Here is a 19,224-nt window from a genome sequence, read left to right as displayed (position 1 = left end):
CTCATTTCATTTCGGACCTTTACAGCCAGGAGATAAGACGCTACATAAATGCAAGGGAAGATTACTGGGACGATGCCTGCAATTCGGGTTGGATTGGAACCAACCTCAGGTGGTGAAATCCAAACTCTAAGCCGGCTCCCCCTACGTGCTCACGGACGTCTGTACAGGAGGAACTTTGATTCTGCCGTGTACGTGCTCTGTACCTGGAAAACCAGCAAGGATCAGTTAGTGAATGAAAAAGGACAGTTTTGTTTGCAACCCACTTCGTGCTCCCCAAGTGGGCAGCAGTGCTGGGATTGTTAAGTCTGCAGTAGAAGACTGTGCCACTGAACCAGAGAGAGGACTGGAGATAAGGAACTCTAATTGTGGAGTACAAAAATCACACCACTACTTACACATCACAACGGGGACAATAGAATAATGAAATAAATTGTGTTTTTTTTTTAATTTTATACAACAGTTGAACAATACATTAAGTATACATACACACAGCAACATGTCTTCTAACACATACAATAGTCTAAAAACACACGTGCTGCCTGGAATAATAAGCAACACTGTATGGTCTTGACAGAGGGGGAAAAATACACAGTAATTACAATAATCAGAATGTAAAAAATAAAGAATTGTGCCCTTCCCTCTGTCGACCCCTTGTACAGGCTCGTACTTGTAGCGTCATCACGCGTTTAAAAGTTCATTTTTTCCAACTGATCCAGTTTCTCATGATCACAGGTTTGGCAGAGGGAGGAAGGGGGAAGATTACTGGGAAGGGATATCAGTTAGGGAGAGGACCTGCAGCCTGGATTGAAACCAATGGGGTTAACTGGGGAACAGCTATTTCTACTAGGCCCAAGGCTAACCGAATAGATTTATACGATGGCCAATGTGGTTAGTGAGCAGATCGCCTCGGATCACAGTTGCAGCTCCCCAAAATCCTGATCCCGATCGGAACCATGCAGAGACCAGGAGGTGTGCACCGACTGAGATGAGGGATCTGGCTCCAGCTTGGCCTTAAGGAGTCCCGGCAGCAGTTCCTGCCCCTGCCACAGATGCTGTTTGGTGCAACAACAGGATGTGGAGAAAGTACAAACATGGAGCTTAGCCTCAAATGCAGCAAGTCAAAATTCTAAGTCCATTCATTGTGCTTTCAAAATGAATCCCATTAGTCCTCCTCCCCATCCCCCATTGCTGCATCCATAATCTTGCACCTCCCACAAGTGACGATGAACTCTCACCGGTAAGCAAACTTGCTTCGGTGTGGAGGTTTTATTTTTAAATGCAGGCTTTGAAAGGCTGATAAAAGGGATAAAGTCTGTCGTAGGAACTGGAAGACAGCCAGACTGAAGGCAATATTAAAATAGCTGGATCAGAGTTTACCAAAGCCACGGAGATGTATGTTCGCAGGCACTCGGCAGATTGTTCGTTTCTGCTCGTCTGGTCTTTAAGCTGTGCCTGTGCCAATTCCTCCAGGGAGTTTGCCAGCCAGAAAGCAATAGGATTTCTGGAGGAACTTGGGAGAAACACGGCACATTCCCGCTGCCACAAAGAGATTCCTTTCCTCACTATTTCTCTAATGTAGCACTCTGTAGGTTAAGCTGACCGAGACACCATGTAGACTACTTGACACCAAGTATTGGCTTACAACTAGCTGACAAAACAGGACTGACTGCAAGTTGTTGGATTGTCTACACGTGCTGGCACTGATGACTTATGTGATTTCAGAATGTTTTTGAAGATGAACAGATGAAGCCAGTTTGGAACTGGATTCCTTGGCTGCTGAAGAGACAAGCGCTTCTTCTCATTGCTTCCTGAATCCGGTTACACAGCAATTATTAGTGATTGCAAACTGCCATTGGCAGGAGGGTGTAATTATAGTGACTGGTTTGGAGGCTGTTTCTGTTCTAAATGTGGACATTGGAATTTTAGAATGGAAAAATTAAATGAAGGCGAGACTGTATGACTGCAAAATGGGGACTAAGTTACACACTCCCCGTTCCCCCCACTTCCCTGGCCCCCGCTGTCTAACCCTGCTTCACCTGGAGCACAAGTGGTCCCCACTCCCCTTGTACAGCACGATGAAAGATTGACTAGAGCATTCACAACAGACCCGCAGACCTGACATGCCCAAGAACATACAAGGATTTTGGTATTCTTAAATCCATCAGTCTACACAGCAAGTGCAACATTTACAAAAACAGGTATGAGTCAACTCTGAAGTATTCGGTCACATTATTGCATCAGCAACTAAATTACTGATAGCAATTAGGCCAGAGTCCAATCTAAACCAGCACGGTCGAGTCTGTTTATCAGGTATAGTCAGTGTTAAAACCTGAGAGTTTATTATTATTAAAAGAGGACTGGTGAACTGACCCAGAAACATGCTCACTGTCCATTTTAAATGGACAAACTGAGGAGGATGGCATGTACAAATTTCAGTATTAAAATGCAACAGGGGAGAAGGCACAATTTCACCATTATGAAACGGTATAAATCCATCATATATTCCTCGCAGTGCTCCACAGCATTTTGTACTGCACTTCAACAACGGTCAATTCAGATATAAAATAGGCAGGCTTTTCCCCCGACCACGAGCTGGTCTTGTTTACACAGCGACAGATACTTCAGGGGGAGAAAAAGTCCACTCCACAAAAGGCGAAGACATTTTGTGATTGCAATCTGCACAAAAAACAAACTGGGTCTTGTACCCCCTCCCCACCCACCCCCACCAGACTTGCACTGTTCAATTTATTATGTGGATAGTGCATTTTGGTTGGGAAAATTCATCATGGCGTATATCATGTCAGTGCAAAATGTACACACGGCACGCTGCAGGCATTTTTAGTACCCACCATACAGCTATAGATTCTGCTGTGTGTCTGGACGCAGTGACTCCACCTCTATAACAATATGGTGAAGTACTGGTGGTTACAGGTTAGATGGTGAGGTTAACAATGGGAGCAGTTTAAAGTGAGGGCGAATTCAAGTGGACGGTTCTCGAAGGCGGGAAGTATTTCCTGCAGCTTTAAACCCAGCGACAGCATGGAATAACGTTGATTTTTTTTTTGATGCATTCATTTAAATTTGACCTCATCAATCAGCGATGCAACGGAAAAACATTCTACAGTTTCAAGTAGAAAAGTTCTTACGTGCCCAAGATTAGTGAGGAAGAGAATAGTGCAATTATGGGACAGGGGGTTGATGCATCACATACACAATTAGAAACTCAATCTAGAAAAACGGGCGGTGTGGCTGGAAACAGATGACCATTTCGGAAATAAAACCGTCATGTAATGTTCTGCTCGGCAGAGTGACACCATCGGTACAATGTGCCAATGCTCAGCAGGTGTAAACATTGTACCAAATCACTGGCCACAAATTTAAGAAAATAAATTTATACTGATGTGATCAGTAATGGCAGACACACCTCTGGGCGGAGTTTCTGTGCCTGCCACTTGGTTCCCCTTATGCTGGGAGAGCTTTGTACGTACAATCCCTGCCTCCCCGAGGGATTCAGTGAGCTATTAATGCTACAGTTATGGTGCCGGGGGCAATAGCCGACATCTTCACAGGTGCTTGTATGTTGGGGGTTCACTGTTCTCACTGTTTAGCCAGGGCAATCACTGAGACTGCTGGGGGCAGTGCTGTAGCTGGGTTCAGTGCAGGCACCATTCACAGATAAGTGCAGTTAAGGTTACTCCCTGTGCAATGTGGGCAAGGGGGTAATGGCCCTGTGCAATGGGGACAGGGTGGGTAACGGCCCTGTGCAATGAGGGCAGGGTGGGGTAACGGCCCTGTGCGTGCAATGGGGACAGGGTGGGTAACGGCCCTGTGCAATGAGGGCAGGGGGGGGGTGTTAAGAGTTGGAAAGCGGAAGAGCTTCACAAGCACACTCAGTAATTGCCCAGCCTCCTGACATACTTTGATTGTGGAGAGCGGATGTGAGCGCAGGGAAGATAACACAAACAGTGGGCGGGCTTTGCTCCAGCTGCAACAGATGGGTGATCAGCCTTTTGCCCCAGTGAGTCTGGGCTGGCACCAAGTGTGCAACGTGCACGGTGCCAGCCCTGGCAAAGCCTCAGGTGTGGCACCATGGTGCTCAAAACACAGCACATCAGCAGCACGAGGGTTCGCGTTGAATACTGGTCTCGTTCCTGTGCCGTCACCCAGACACTTTGCTCAGCTGCCTTTGCGGACCGAGGCTGGTGGCCCTGAAGAGAAATGCCCTGATACAGGCTGGAGAGAGAATCTAGCAGTTATTATTGTGACAGATGTTTGCTGGTTGCAACAAGCAGGTCTCAGAGACACCAACTTCGATATGCGTTTTTTTGTACGACTGTTACAAAAGTGTTACTAATTGAACTGTTGCCACAAGCAACACATGGGTACACGTGGCCTGCCACTCGGGTAAATTACCAGCTGTGTCTGTGTTGTTGAGAAAGGGCATCGTTTCTTTAAAACTGCAACTAACCCTTTGCACCAGTTGCGCTCTTTTTGAATCGAGCGCTCATTTGGCTTCTAATTATTACTAACAACCAGAACCTGCATTGGAACTGCTGTCAAGTGAAGGTGTTCTGAGTGCAGCGATCACAAGGAGTGCAAAGACAAAACTGAGCTTTTCAGTAACACAAGAACAGGCCTTCTGACTTGCTCACCGAGTACAGGGGCCTAAAAACACAAGTACTTGTACACGTGGCTGAGAATTTACAAGTGTACTGTCTTCAAACAGGAAAAGGAGCAAGTATTGCTTTACACAGTACGTGGATGGGTAAAGAAACAATGAGATTATAAGGACTGGATAACAAGAAAATCGATTCAAAACAAGCTACGGAGAGAATTATATTGAAAAGCCAGGATACCTTCACTTCTCTCTAAGACAAATGTAAATTGGAGTTTGGCCTGCTCAGCATAAATAGTAAACAGTCAGCTCACCAACATCAAGTGCATTTGTCTATTTTCACAAGAGTACTACGGCGCGATGGGGTAAGCTCGGGCTTCCAGACTAACTGAATCAGAGCACTGAGATTTATTATACGCACGCTCCATTTAACACCAGTGGTTTGTGCATCCAACAAGTTGCTGTTACCTCTCCGGCATTGCAGCAGGAATGGGAAACAGGCGCTGGAGCTGGTGAGGAGCGTCAGCTCGAGACCCGTGATTCGAGAAGACCGGCTTAGCATAAAGTGAATACAGAACGGGGACTCGGACAGATATTGCCGGTGGCACGGGTAACGGGTAATGTGCGGGTGATTGTGGGGCTGCATGGATCCCGAGCATCATGCAGCCCAACGTCAACCGAGTTCTAGTTCCGCCTACCCAGCACTCTTGTTTACCCTCCCACGTGTGCTTAGATTGCCTTATCCTGTGGAACAGCCAGATTCTTCATCCACATTGCCAGGATAAATTTAACATGGGCCACTTGGGGCGTGGCCCCTCCCAAGAGTATGGGAGGGGCCACCCCGAGGAACAAAACACAGGCCTAGAACTTTTACAAAACTCAGAAGGCACAATACATCACAAAAAGATCCAGAGTCTGAGACTCCACTTCAAATCAAAATGGAAACGGTATATTTACAGTCACTGGAGAAATTTATGGTGCCAACATTTCCAAAATCCTTCACATTGGGATTTGAGGCAATCTTGGAACGCAGATGGACTTTGGAGAATCCCCAGGCAGGTTAGTGACAGCGAATTCAGACAAAACATCTTCAAAGTGCAGCTTTCTTGTGTTTTTTGTCAGGAGGCCTCTCGGACATGGACAGTTTAATATTTAAAGACAGGTTTCCGCACAGGGTTTCCAACGTCTGTTCCGTGAATGGGTTTCATCATTCTGTTGTTGACCTCGAGCAAGAATGACTACATGCAGGGACAGGGGAGGGGAGGGGCACCCAATCCAAACAAAACGCACGATATTACCCATTATTGATTTATAACAAACAATGTTATAAATAAACCCATATTCATTCATACATATTAAGATTTATATAAAAGTTGATGCATTTTTGCTCTAAAAAGTTATGCTGAATTTGTTGAAAACATGAGGTAACCTCGCTCGCGTCATAAACAAGCTTAAACTTGAAAATGTGAGTAAGACTAGACCAGGGTCACCCTAAATGGCCAGTCAGAGGCCCTTCGTGAAAGTTGTTTACAGACTAACATGTGCCGTGATGCAGCAGCCGGTGTGATACTCTTGCAGCTGTGTAACAGCTCTCAGTCCCGACACGCACGCAAGCATTCAAAGTGCCTCCAGGTGTAATTAGGAAAGGGCGGGGGGGGGGGGGGGTTTGGTGGGACAAGTGAAAGAACGAAGACGTGTGCAAGAGCGAGCACATTAAAGAAAAGCTAGACCTGCGGATATATGAGACGTGCCTTCAGAGAGATGTTCGCTGCTCTCCCTCCAATCCGGTGTCCATTCTTAAAACGACAAGCATTTTCTTCAGGGCATCTTTGAAGTAGGAGGAGGCAATAATGCGTGGTGAATGGGGTGGGGTGGGGGAGTGGTAGAAAAAAGACATGTTGTGCTACTGAACACCAAGTCCAACCATGGAGTAGCAATGCGTCGCGTGAAAGGAGTTTCCGACTGGACTGGCTTGCCTTATAGGCTGGTGTGGGTCTTGTGAGGGGCGGGGAGCAGTTTCATTCGCTTGATGCCAGTACTGAAGTAGCCCTCGTCACTGCAGCCGCTCCTCACACTGATCTGCTCATCAGAGTCACTCACACTGCTATTGCTCCAGTCCAGCTCTCCCGTCAGGTACTCCGTGCTCTCCACATCCACATCCAGCTCCTCTGCAGGAAACAAAAACAATCACCTTTTAGGGCCAAAGGCAGACAGAAATGCTGCCCTCCATTTTTGCTCATGCAACCATTTTAGAATCCACTCTCATTTTTATTGCAACTGTTGCAAACAAATACCTTCATTTTGTGTCTGCAGAAAATATAGTTGGTCATTTTTTTTTTTAAAGTACGCATGTTTACGGGAAATGATTTGAGGCCTAACTCGGTAATGAGCCTGGCTGTTAAGTCTGTGGGTTCCTGCACAGATTGGAAAAATGACAACACCAGCATTTCCCCCAATGGTAGGTGGGAACTGTTTTTGCAGATTCAGCCTTCAGGAGGTTGCTCTGTTGTCCTATCTCCCTATTTTGCTCGATGATGGGTTTCACAAATTGCTAACAGCATGGTGACCAACATTCTCCCGAAGTGCCCCTTCCGAGGTCCCAAATGTAAATGGAGTGCGCCCGCTGTTAACCACTCCGACTCGACCTGAAGTCACTGCTCCTAAAGCTGGGCTGATGCAATGCTCTGTAATAATCCCATCTGTAGCTCATGCCCAGCTGAACTATTCAAGACTTTCAACCACAAAGTGCTTGAGTCACTTTACAGGACTTTGGCAAAAGAAAACGCCCAAGTCTCACTCACCTCACCCAGACATTAAAACAAAGAGTAGTTGATGGGTGCCATCGCTTGTTTGTTGCTAAGCGACGACACGACGGACAAAACGCAAACCTTAAAAACGCTCCTATTTATGCCTGAAGCAATTTCACAGCCATGTCATTAAGAATTCAATCAATATCACCGGACGCACCGTCAGAAGTAACTCTATCATGCCTAACCCACAGACAATGCTTCTGCAGCAAATGTATGCTCTGCCTTTAGATGTACCTTGATCAGAATCGGATCTGTCTGAAGAAACGGTTGACCCTACACTATCCACCCGCGTCCTCTCAACGTTAAACAGTTCCAGCTGCCGCTTCAAGTGCCGTTGTTCCCGTTGTAGCTGATCGATCTGATGGAGTGCCCTTCTGTCACCTTCTTCAAGTGTCTGAGAAGGAAACACATACTTTGGTTATGTACATTCACACTGGCTGATAGAACAGGGGCTTGTCACACAGAGTTCTCTCAGGTCATTGCGCTTGCCTTGATAACAGGTGGCATGATGCATTTTCAACTTCCTAGTCGAGCGGCCAGATATGGTGCGAGAATTCCTCCTAAGAAACAGATCGGCAGATCTGCTCCTTTGCGACAGTGTCAAATACTTCCCCTGGCACAGTTAGGTTGCTCCAACATGACAACCCTGTGGTTCACCAGGCCCAAGCAGTCAAACAACAGACTATCCGTGTAAGCAGAGCACAGTCAGGGAGTTGGAGGTAAAAGCTTGGCCTTTCTCCGCTGCTCAAGAACCACCAAGAAGTAGCCTAGATGTCACCTTCCGTGGTAGTTCAACAGCTCTGTATTCCCGAGCAGGCCAACATCGAGGCATTGACCACGCTTGATCAGCTCCGATGGACGGGCCACATTAGCATGCGGGCAGACTCCCAAAACAAGCACTCTGCTCCGAGCCATGTCACGGCAGGCGAGCCCCAGGAGGGCAGAGAAAACGCTTCAAGGACACCCTCAAAGCCTCCTTGAAAATATGTAATATACCCACCGACTCTTGGGAATCCCTGGCCCAAGACGGCTCAAAGTGGAGGAGAAGCATCCGAGAAGGCGCCAAACACTTCCGAGTCTCTTCGTCGGGAGCACTCGGGAGCACGCGGAAGCCAAGAGCAAACAGCGGAAGGAGCGCACGACAACCCAAGCACCCCACTCACCCGTCCCTCCAACCACCCTCTGCCCCACCTGTGACAGAGACTGTAGATCCCACATTGGTTTCATCAGTCACCTTAGAACTCATTCTAGTGTGGAAGCAAGTCATCCTCGACTCTGGGGGACTGCCCAAGAAGAAGGAGGATTCCCGAGCAAGGTTAGCATGACTCGTGGGTCACGGAAGAGGAAAGGAAATAAGCAACGTGGAACAGGAGGAGGCCATTCAATTAGATCATGGCTGATCTGTACCCAAGCTCCACATTGCTCGATACCCTAGCCTACATTCCGAGTTGTGAAGGTATAACTCCGATGTCAAATGAAACCCATACAGCAACAAGAAAGTTTTGGCTTTACACAGCTTCATTCCATCTGCTAGTTGTTGAGTTACTGCCTTCCCCTCCCATGCACGACACAAAGATACAAGACTCGGATATCAAATACCCTGCCCCAAGTCTCTGCCAATGCTAACTGGAGGCACCAAACCACCTTAGTGTGCGTTCCCAGACTGTTGTCATGGGAAGGGATTCCTGCTTGCCGTCGATCCCCTAAAGGGTGTTGGAGATCAGAATCCGAATGGGACAATGTGGGTCGGGACATTGACTTGGTGAAATTTGTCATCACATACTCTTTTACATTAACAGCACTGAGGATGGTGCCATGATATATCACAGTGCAGTGCAGTGCACTAGTAGTTAGAGGGAAATCAGGTAACTATGTAGGTCATTCTATCAGAAATGATTTTGTCTGCTGTGCAAAGTGGAACTGATCTGCAATTGCCCGGATAAACGTCTAGCCAAGGAAACCAGTGTCTGAACGCAATGGCGTTTTGTGAGGTGCTCGCTGACCTACATTGGCTCCTGGTTAGGCATCGCCTCGATTCCAAAATTCTCATCCTTGTTTACAAATCCTTCCATGGCCTCGCCCCTCCCTATCCCTGTAATCTCTTTCAGCCTCACCCCCGCCCCCCCACCCCCCACATGTCTGCGCTCCTCAAATTCTGAACTCTTGAACATCCCTGATTATAATCGCTCAACCATCGGTGGCCGTGCCTTCAGATGTTTGGGCCCCAATCTCTGGAATTCCCTAACTAAACCTCTCTGCCTCTCTTTCCTCCTTTAAGACGCTCCTTAAAAGCTACCTCTTTGACCCTTTGGTCATCTGCCGTAATTTCCTCTTATGGGTGTCAAATTTATTTGTTTTGTCTTATAACACTTCTGTGAAGCATCTTGGGAAGCTTTACTACGTTAAAGGCGCTATATAAATGCAAGTTGTTGTTGTTGTGTTAAATTTGATACGATCTAATGGGACCAGCCCTTATGTGTGAATAACAGCAATGCTGTGAATGAGGGGCAGCAGGCTGGGGTCAATGATGTTATTCGTTCCCTAGTATCACAAACGATGCTGCAGGGCTGATGTGCATGCACTATTTCCCTCCTAGTTGCTTACCTTGATATGTAATTTGGCTTTCATAAGTAAACTGAGTGTGGTGTGTCTCGTGCTCTCAGCTCCCATTGGGACCAATTCTTTCAAACGTTCCAAGCAAAGGCGCAGGTGGGCCCGTCTGGTTAAAAGAAAAAGCATTTCACTTAAAAAAAAAACTCGCAACCTCGGAGCTGATAGGACAACTCGTCAACAAAAACGGCATTTATGAATCATCAAATGATACGGGGACACAAACCAGTTCTTTATATCCACCTCCCCTCAGACCTCTCCATCTTTGATCACGTTGCAAGGTGCTCAAGGATGGGATTCTGACGTGCAGGTGCTTTTGATGCAGCACACCATAAATCAACGGCAGAAGAAATTGTTATGATTATTATGACAAGTCCTTCGCACAATCTGACAATTCAAGCAATGGCTTTCATTTTTAGATGCTGCAGTGATGCTTACTGGTGAACACAGGCCAAACTGTGCAGGGCCGGTGTGCAACGGCCAGCCCACTTTAAAGGATCCATGCACAGGCATCTTCAGTATGTAGTTCGGGACCTAGATTGTCAGGTCCCTCATTGAAACACCTGTGAACTCATCTCTGTTTGGTGTGGAAGCAAGTCAGCCTCGATACGAGGGACTGCCTAAAACTATACTATACTGTGCAGGGCTTGAGTCAGTGTTAGCCCTCTCACCTTGCAGTCAGAAGATCGTGGGTTCTAGCAGCAATTGAAGACATAATCTAGGCGGACACGCGAGTGCAGTGCTGCATTGTCAGGGGTGTGACCTTTCAGATGGGACCGCTGAGGCGGATGTAATGGCTCTCATTGTTCGATTTAAAGCAGAGCAGGGGCCAATGTCCCTCCCTCAAACACAACCAAAGCAGTCAGCGGCTCCCTTATCACTTTGTGGGACCTTGCTGGGCACAAACTGGCTCGAGTGATCGCACTTCCAAAAGCAATTTATTTCTGGTGAAGCATTTTGGAGTCCCGAGGAGCGAAATGAGCCGATCTAAACAGAGTTCTTTCTTAGGTGTCAGCTGTGGCTCAGTGGGCAGCACTCTCGCCTCGGAGTCAGAAGGTTGTGGGTTCAAGTCCCACTAGGCTGACATGCCCAGTGCAGTGCTGAGGGAGCTGCACTGTCGGAGGTGCCGTCAAACCGAGGCCCCGTCTGCTTGCTCAGGTGGATGCAAAAGATTCCATGCCATTATTTCGAAGAGCAGGGGAATTATGCCCGATGTCCTGGCCAATATTTATCACTCAACCAACCTAACAAAAACAGATTATCTGGTCATTATCACATTGCTGTTTGTGGGAGCTTGCTGTGTGCAAATTGGCTGCCACGTTTCCTACATTACAACAGTGACCACACTCCAAAAATACTTCATTGGCTGTAAAGCACTTTGAGACGTCTGGTGGTCGTGAAAGGCACTATATAAATGCAAGTCTTTCTTTCTTAACTAACTATATTGAAAGCGGCAATGGAATCAGAGGCGGGAGTGCCACCGCCAAGCCAAGTCAGCATTTTGACAGCAAGCTGCAGACAGAATGGGGCCAAGAATTTTGAATGGCCCAGAACTTCCAAATTCGCCGCACTAGAAATTTGCAATAGTGAACAGTTCTCTCTGGGAAACAATCCTCTGGCTACGTTCCTGTAATCAGAATCCACGGAACCGCCAACACTGAACTGATGATGATCCACAGTACTGTACACTCATGGACAGCAGATTCTTCAGACACTAACTGTGGAGACACAGTGGCGCATTCGGCAATTTCTGAAATGGCAAACTGTTCAGTCAGAAAGAGGATGAATTGCGTTAAAAATGTGAAGGAATTCCAGGAGTCTACGACTATCAGAACTCAACTTTAAAAGTCAGCAGAAGTCAGTTCAGTGCCACAAACGGCCAGAATGGATCTCTTTCGGGATTGCCAAAGCTGCCTGTAAATAAATGTAGCCCTCCTGCTGCCTTGTGTTGTTGTACACACTCCGCGCCTCTAAATCTGAATACGCTGCTTGAATTCACAGTTCTGGGCACTACGCCAATGCAATGTAGCACACTATTTCACACAACCACGTGTCCCTCACTGGTTTACGCCAGGCTGAATGGGCTGCAGATGATGGAACGCGAGCTGACAAAAATCAATCCAATACACGGCGAATCAAACACCAGTTCAGCCGCTCTGATTTACACGTCGTCATCTGCCAATAGATCAGCAAGGCACACTGCTGCGCGCGAGCTGCTGAGAATCACCTCGCCCACAGACCTGTTACTGTGCTCCGGGAAGCCAACGGGACGGCAAGTCACCGTTTAAAATGTCTGCTTCTGTGCATTGATTCTTCCAATTCAATTGTCATAAAAGATAATAAAACAAGACTTTGGGGGGAGGGGAAATTCGGTAACACCTCTGTTGCGGCATTAACCCGGCCGGAGCGGTAAAGTTTGCGCCGGGAAATGGTTTGCGTCTCCAGCCCCAAAGTTCACCAGTTGGGCCCACCTCCCCAGTCTCCCCCCCCCCCCACTCTCCCCCCTGCCCCTCCCCCACCCACAAACCTCACTGTAACACTGATATATCCCACATCTCTCACTGTATCACTGATATACCCCACACCCCTCACTGTAACACTGATATACCTCACATCCCTCACTGTAACACTGATATACCCCACACCCCTCACTGTAACACTGATATTGCCCACACCCCTCAGTGCAACACTGATATACTCCACATCCCTCACTGTAACACTGATGTAACCCATACCTCTCACTGTAACACTGATATACTCCGCAGCCCTCACTGTAACACTGATATACCTCACACCCCTCACTCTAACACTGGTATACCCCACACCATTCACAGTAACACTGATATACTCCACACCCCTCACTCTGACACTGATCTACCCCACACCCTTCACTGTAACACTGATATTCCCCACACCAGCACACTATAAGTCTGATATACTCCACACCCCTCACCGAAACACTGATATACTCCACACCCCTCACTGTAACACTGATATACCCCACACCCTTCACTGCAGCACTGATATACCCCGCACTCCTCACTGCCACACTCTAATATACACCACACCGCTCACTGTAACACTGATATACCCCACATCCCTGACTGTAACACTGATATACCCCATACCACTCACAGTAACACTGGTATACTCCACACCCCTCACTCTGACACTGATCGACCCCACACCTCTTACTGTAACACTGAAATACCCCACACCTCTCACTGTAACACTGATATACCCCACACACCTCACTGTAACACTGATATAACCCACACCCCTCAGTGCAACACTGATATACTCCATAAACCTCACTGTAACACTGATATACCCCACACCTCTCACTGTAACACTGATATACCCCACACCACTCACTGCAACAGTGATATATCTCACTCCCTTCACTGTAACACTGATATAATCCACGCCACTTGATTGTAATACTGATATACTTTACACCCCCTCACTGTAACACTGATATACGTTACACCCCTCACTGTAACTCTGACTGGATCAACTGGGCTTGTCTTCACTGGAGTTCAGAAGAATGAGAGGGGACCTCATAGAAACATTTAAAATTCTGACGGGGTTCGACAGGTTAGATGCAGGAAGAATGTTCCCAATGTTGGGGAAGTCCAGAACCAGAGGTCACAGTCTAAGGATAAGGGGTAAGCCATTTAGGACCGAGATGCGGAGGAACTTCTTCACCCAGAGAGTGGTGAACCTGTGGAATTCTCTACCACAGAAAGTTGTTGAGGCCAATTCACTAAATATATTCAAAAAGGAGTTAGATGAGGTCCTTACTACTAGGGGGATCAAGGGGTATGGCGAGAAAGCAGGAATGGGGTACTGAAGTTGAATGTTCAGCCATGAACTCATTGAATGGCGGTGCAGGCTCGAAGGGCCGAATGGCCTACTCCTGCACCTATTTTCTATGTTTTCTAAATGGCCATTCTGCAGCAGGAACGATGAGAGCAAGAACTGGTGTATTATTCCCCCCCTCCCACTCTGTGGCCCTGGTGCATCCAATGATCTGCCTCCACAACCCCAGCCCAGATCAGCTCATTTACACCAGCACACAACACTTTGTCTTCCTGATCTGTATGGTACCACAGTACATTCCCACTGAGGGATGTGCACAATTTCTGGTTTTCTCCATAAGGACGGTCCAGCACCTCATCTTCCTCACCAATTGCAGACCAGAGACATGCCAACTTCCTGCTCTGACAATCATAGAATGATTCAGTTCAGAAGGAGGCCATTCGGCCCATCGTGCCTGTGTCGGGTCTTTGGTAGAGCAATCCAATCAGTCCCACTCCCAGTCCAATCAGCATCATCGACCAGGCCAGCATCCCCAGCATTGAAGCACTGACCACACTCGATCAGCTCCGCTGGGCAGGCTACACTGTTCGCATGCCAGATACGAGACTCCAAAGCAAGCGCTCTACTCGGAGCTCCTTCACGGCAAACGAGCCAAAGGTGGGCAGCAGCAACGCTACAAGGACACTCTCAAAGCCTCCCTGATAAAGTGCAGCATGCCCATTGACACCTGGGAGTCCCTGGCCAAAGACCACCCTAAGTGGAGGAAGTGCATCCAGGAGGGCGCTGAGCACCTCGAGTCTCAACGCCGAGAGCGTGCAGAAAGCAAGCGCAGGCAGCAGAAAGAGCGTGCGGCAAATCTGTCCCACCCACCTCTTCCCTCAACAACTATCTGTCCCACCTGTGACTCTTGTATTGGTCTGTTCAGACACCAAAGAACTCACTTCAGGAGTGAAAGCAAGTCTTCCTCGATTCCGAGGGACTACCTATGATGATGATGCGCACTCCCCTGCCCTTTCCCCAAAGCCCTGTCATTTCTCCCTTCAAGTATTGATCCAATTCTCTTTTGAAAGTCACTATTGAATCTGCTTTCACCGCCCTATCAGGCAGCACGTTCCAGATCACAACAACTCGCTGCGTATAGAAATGTTTCATGTCGCCTCTGGTAGTTTTGACAATCACCTAAATCTGTGCCCTCTGGTTACGGAGTATGATTTTGAACACCTCTATCAAATCTCCTCTTAACCTCTGCTCTAGGGAGAACAATCCCAGCTTCTCCAGTCTCTTCACATAACTGAAGTTCCTCATCCCTGGTACCAGCCTAGTAAACCTTTTCCGCACCCTCTCCAAGGCCTTGACATCCTTCCTAAAGTGCGGTGCCCAGAATTGGACATAATACTCCAGCTGGGGCCTAAATGGTGGTTTATACAGGTTCAGCACAACTGCATTGTTTTTGTGCTCTATTAATAAAGCCAAAGATCCCATATGTTCTTTATAAAACAGCCTTCTCAACGTGTCCTGCCACCTTCAAAGATTTGTGTACATACACCCCCAGGTCTCTTTGTTCCTGGCACCCCTTTAAAATTATACCATTTAGTTTATATAGCCTCCCCTCATACTTCCTACCAAAATGCATCACTTCACACTTGTCAATTTCATGTGTCTGCCCAGTTCACCAGTCTGTCTATATCCTCCTGAGGTCTGTAACTATCCTGCTCACTGTTTTCCGAGTCTTGTATCATCCCGAAACCGACTCCTGAAGGACACCCTTCTCTCCAGTCTGAACAACAACCGTTCACCACTACTTTCTGTACCGTAGCCACTGCCACTTCAATCCCATGGGCTTTCATTTTGCTAACAAGTCTATTATGTGGTACTTTGCCAAACAACACTGCAGGATTCACTTTGAGCTTTGTGATTGTATCATCAGTGATTGTAAAAGTTACAGACAAGTCACGTAAATAAATAGCTAACCCGATTCCGGGATGTATAGAATATAGGCTCTGAATCCCTGGCAATGACAGGGTTAGAGAGGGGACGGAACACGACTGCAGTCGCGGGGAGAGAGTGGCACTAGTAGACGTACAAATCCACTGACCATTTATTGTCTGATTGCGTCTGTAATTGTGGTCTTAAATAGAAATGGAGCTCATAATGGGGGCAGTGGCAGTGAAAGCCAGGCACTTTATCAGGGAGAAGGAAAAGCTTGTGAATCAGTCATCACTCGGTCTCATTTGCAGACAGCTTCCCAGCCGAGTTCAAGGTGAGGCTGATGACAGCTGGCCTCCCCTTGGCTGTAAAGTGCGTGTGGGGTCAAGAGCTCCAGTCAGCACAAGGGAGAAATCAGGTGCAGGGAAAAAGTAAAAAGAAAATATATTCGGGCAATCATGAAGCTGACAGTGTCTCGATATCACAACTAATATCTACAACAATAGCACACATCACAGCAAGTCCTGTTGTATACTTTGCCCTGGGTAGTCAGGGATCTGCAAACTACAGCGGTCCTGATGAATTTCAAACCGCCTTGGTCGCATTCTGCTGCCGGGAAGGACCTCCCAACTGTTACCCACTGTCGGTAGAGGAAGGTCGATGATGAAGAATGGAATTCCAAGCTGAAGATGCCCAACCAGCACCCGACCCAGCCATGGCTCACTCAGTTACTCCCCGACAGAATGGGACAAAGTTACCAAATGATAAATGCTGAAACTACACCATTCCCTCACCAACTGAGCAACATAATACTGCATTTTACTCTACCCATTAAAATTAACCTCCCAAAATAACTGGACGGGGGCGAATTACACAGCTGAGGCTCGGTGTTTTAGTGAACAATATGAACATGCTTTCTAATGCACCTACTGATATGGCTGCACCAGTTGGTACTTCATCAATTACTGAACAGACAAATCAAATATCCATCATGGGGACTCACTCAGTGTGCCATCAATTAATGCCTTGCTATGCAAAAGGATGTGCACATTGTTGCTCAAGGGGAGATCGTGGGCTCCTGCTGGTCAGGATTATGCATGAATTTAAAGAAAATCAGAACATCTTGTGTGCCGGTTTGTGAAATGCGGCTGGATATCCTTGTAGCACGGTCAGGAGGGGCTACGCTGTCGTGCACAGCAGCAGAGTGCGAAGATGTCACCGACTCTGCATCAGAATTCAGGAACAGAATGCATGTCAATTCCCATATGGTCAATGGAAGCTCGGGGTGACACCACCCGCGAGTGGCACTGGTTGAATATCACGTTGGCATCTCTCGCACCCGAAATGCCCAACTTCCATTGTACACCAGAATTCATTTTGTGCCAATGGTCAAATACGAGATCACCCTGAACAATCTGGAGAGAGAGAGAATGAGAATGAGGAGAGAGAGAGAGAGAGAGAGAGAGAGAGAGAGAGAGAGAGAGAGAGAGAGAGAGAGAGAGAGAGAGAGAAAAGAGAGAGAACAGAGAGAGAGAGAGAGAACAGAGAGAGAGAGAGAGAGAGAGAGAGAGAGAGAGAGAGAGAGAGAGAGAGAGAGAACAGAGAGAGAGAGAGAGAGAGAGAACAGAGAGAGAAACAGAGAGAGAGAGAGAACAGAGAGAGAGAGAGAACAGAGAGAGAGAGAGAGAAACAGAGAGAGAGAGAGAATAGAGAGAGAGAGAACACAGAGAGAGAGAACAGAGAGAGAGAGAACAGAGAGAGAGAGAGAACAGAGAGAGAGAGAGAACAGAGAAGAGAGAGAGAACAGAGAGAGAGAGAACAGAGAGAGAGAGAGAACAGAGAGAGAGAACAGAGAGAGAGAGAACAGAGAGAGAGAACAGAGAGAGAGAGAGAACAGAGAGAGAGAACAGAGAGAGAGAACAGAGAGAGAGAACAGAAGAGAGAGAGAAAGAGAACAGAGAGAGAACAGAGAGAGAACAGAGAGAGAGAGAGAACAGAGAGAGAACAGAGAGAGAGAGAGAACAGAGAGAGAGAGAGAACAGAGAGAGAGAGAGAACAGAGAGAGAGAGAACAGAGAGAGAGAACAGAGAGAGAGAGAGAACAGAGAGAGAGAGAGAACAGAGAGAGAGAGAGAACAGAGAGAGAACAGAGAGAGAACAGAGAGAAGAGAGAGAACAGAGAGAAGAGAGAGAACAGAGAGAACAAAGGAACAAGAGAACAAAGAGAACAGAGAGAAGAGAGAGAGACAGAGAGAGAGAGAACAGAGAGAGAGAGAACAGAGAGAGAGAGAAAGAGAGACAAAGAGAGAGAGAGAACAGAGAGAGAGAGAGACAGAGAAAGAGACAGAGAAAGAGACAGAGAAAGAGACAGAGAAAGAGACAGAGAAAGAGACAGAGAAAGAGACAGAGAGAGAGAACAGAGAGAGAGAGAACAGAGAGAGAGAGAGAGAACAGAGAGAGAGAGAGAACAGAGAGAGAAAGAGAACAGAGAGAGAAAGAGAACAGAGAGAGAGAGAGAAGAGAACAGAGAGAGAGAACAGAGAGGGAGAACAGAGAGGGAGAACAGAGAGGAGAACAGAGAGGGAGAACAGAGAGGGAGAACAGAGAGGGAGAACAGAGAGGGAGAACAGAGAGGGAGAACAAGAAGGGAGAACAGAGAGAGAGAGAACAGAGAGAAGAACAGAGAGAGAGAACAGAGAGAGAGAGAACAGAGAGAGAGAGAACAGAGAGAGAGAGAACAGAGAGAGAGAGAGAACAGAGAGAGAGAGAGAACAGAGAGAGAGAGAGACAGAGAGAGAGAGAGAACAGAGAGAGAACAGAGAGAGAGAGAGAACAGAGAGAGAGAGAGAACAGAGAGAGAGAGAGAACAGAGAGAGAGAGAGAGAGAGAGAGACAGAGAGAGAGAGAGAGAGAGAGAGAACAGAGAGAGAGAAAGAGAGAGAGAGAGAACAGAGAGAGAGAGAGAGAACAGAGAGAGAGAGAGAGAGAGAGAGAACAGAGAGAGAGAGAGAGAGAGAGAGAACAGAGAGAGAGAGAGAGAGAACAGAGAGAGAGAACAGAGAGAGAGAGAGAACAGAGAGAGAGAGAACAGAGAGAGAGAGAACAGAGAAAGAGACAGAGAAAGAGACAGAGAAAGAGACAGAGAAAGAGACAGAGAAAGAGACAGAGAGAGAGAGAACAGAGAGAGAGAGAACAGAGAGAGAGAGAACAGAGAGAGAGAGAGAGAACAGAGAGAGAGAGAGAACAGAGAGAGAAAGAGAACAGAGAGAGAAAGAGAACAGAGAGAGAGAGAGAGAGAACAGAAGAGAGAGAAGAGAAGAGAGAGAGAGAGAGGAGAAGAGAACAGAGAGAACAGAGAGGGAGAACAGAGAGGGAGAACAGAGAGGGAGAACAGAGAGGGAGAACAGAGAGGGAGCGAGAACAGAGAGGGAGAACAGAGAGG

At 47.4% G+C, this 19,224-nt stretch overlaps 1 protein-coding gene across 1 annotated transcript; it reads right to left on the bottom strand.

Annotated features, from left to right (window-relative positions):
- Positions 1 to 418: 418 nt before the first annotated feature.
- Positions 419 to 10,750, bottom strand: LOC139245159 (max dimerization protein 1-like). The gene is made up of 4 exons (XM_070871108.1): positions 10,707 to 10,750; positions 10,030 to 10,144; positions 7,660 to 7,819; positions 419 to 6,783 (listed from the first exon to the last, which is right to left on the bottom strand). The coding sequence occupies exons 1-4, from the start codon at positions 10,748 to 10,750 to the stop codon at positions 6,593 to 6,595; spliced, it is 510 nt and encodes a 169-aa protein (XP_070727209.1). The 3' UTR covers positions 419 to 6,592.
- Positions 10,751 to 19,224: the final 8,474 nt, after the last annotated feature.

The sequence above is a fragment of the Pristiophorus japonicus genome, unplaced genomic scaffold (genome assembly GCF_044704955.1).
Source record: "Pristiophorus japonicus isolate sPriJap1 unplaced genomic scaffold, sPriJap1.hap1 HAP1_SCAFFOLD_2116, whole genome shotgun sequence".
Lineage (NCBI taxonomy): Eukaryota > Metazoa > Chordata > Chondrichthyes > Pristiophoridae > Pristiophorus > Pristiophorus japonicus.
The sequence above is the reverse complement of the archived record's forward strand: the minus strand, read 5'-3'. Positions and strand labels throughout refer to the sequence as shown.

Bases quoted from the DNA above. Each gene is read 5' to 3' on its own strand.
- LOC139245159 (XM_070871108.1), bottom strand. From the start codon at position 10,750: ATGTCTTCAATTGCTGCTAGAACCCACGATCTTCTGACTGCAAG. The intron at 10,145-10,706 runs GTGAGAGGGCTA...TCTTTTAACCAG, and splicing joins CACGATCTTCTGACTGCAAG to ACGGGCCCACCTGCGCCTTT. The intron at 6,784-7,659 runs GTACATCTAAAG...TGTTTCCTGCAG, and splicing joins CAGATCCGATTCTGATCAAG to AGGAGCTGGATGTGGATGTG.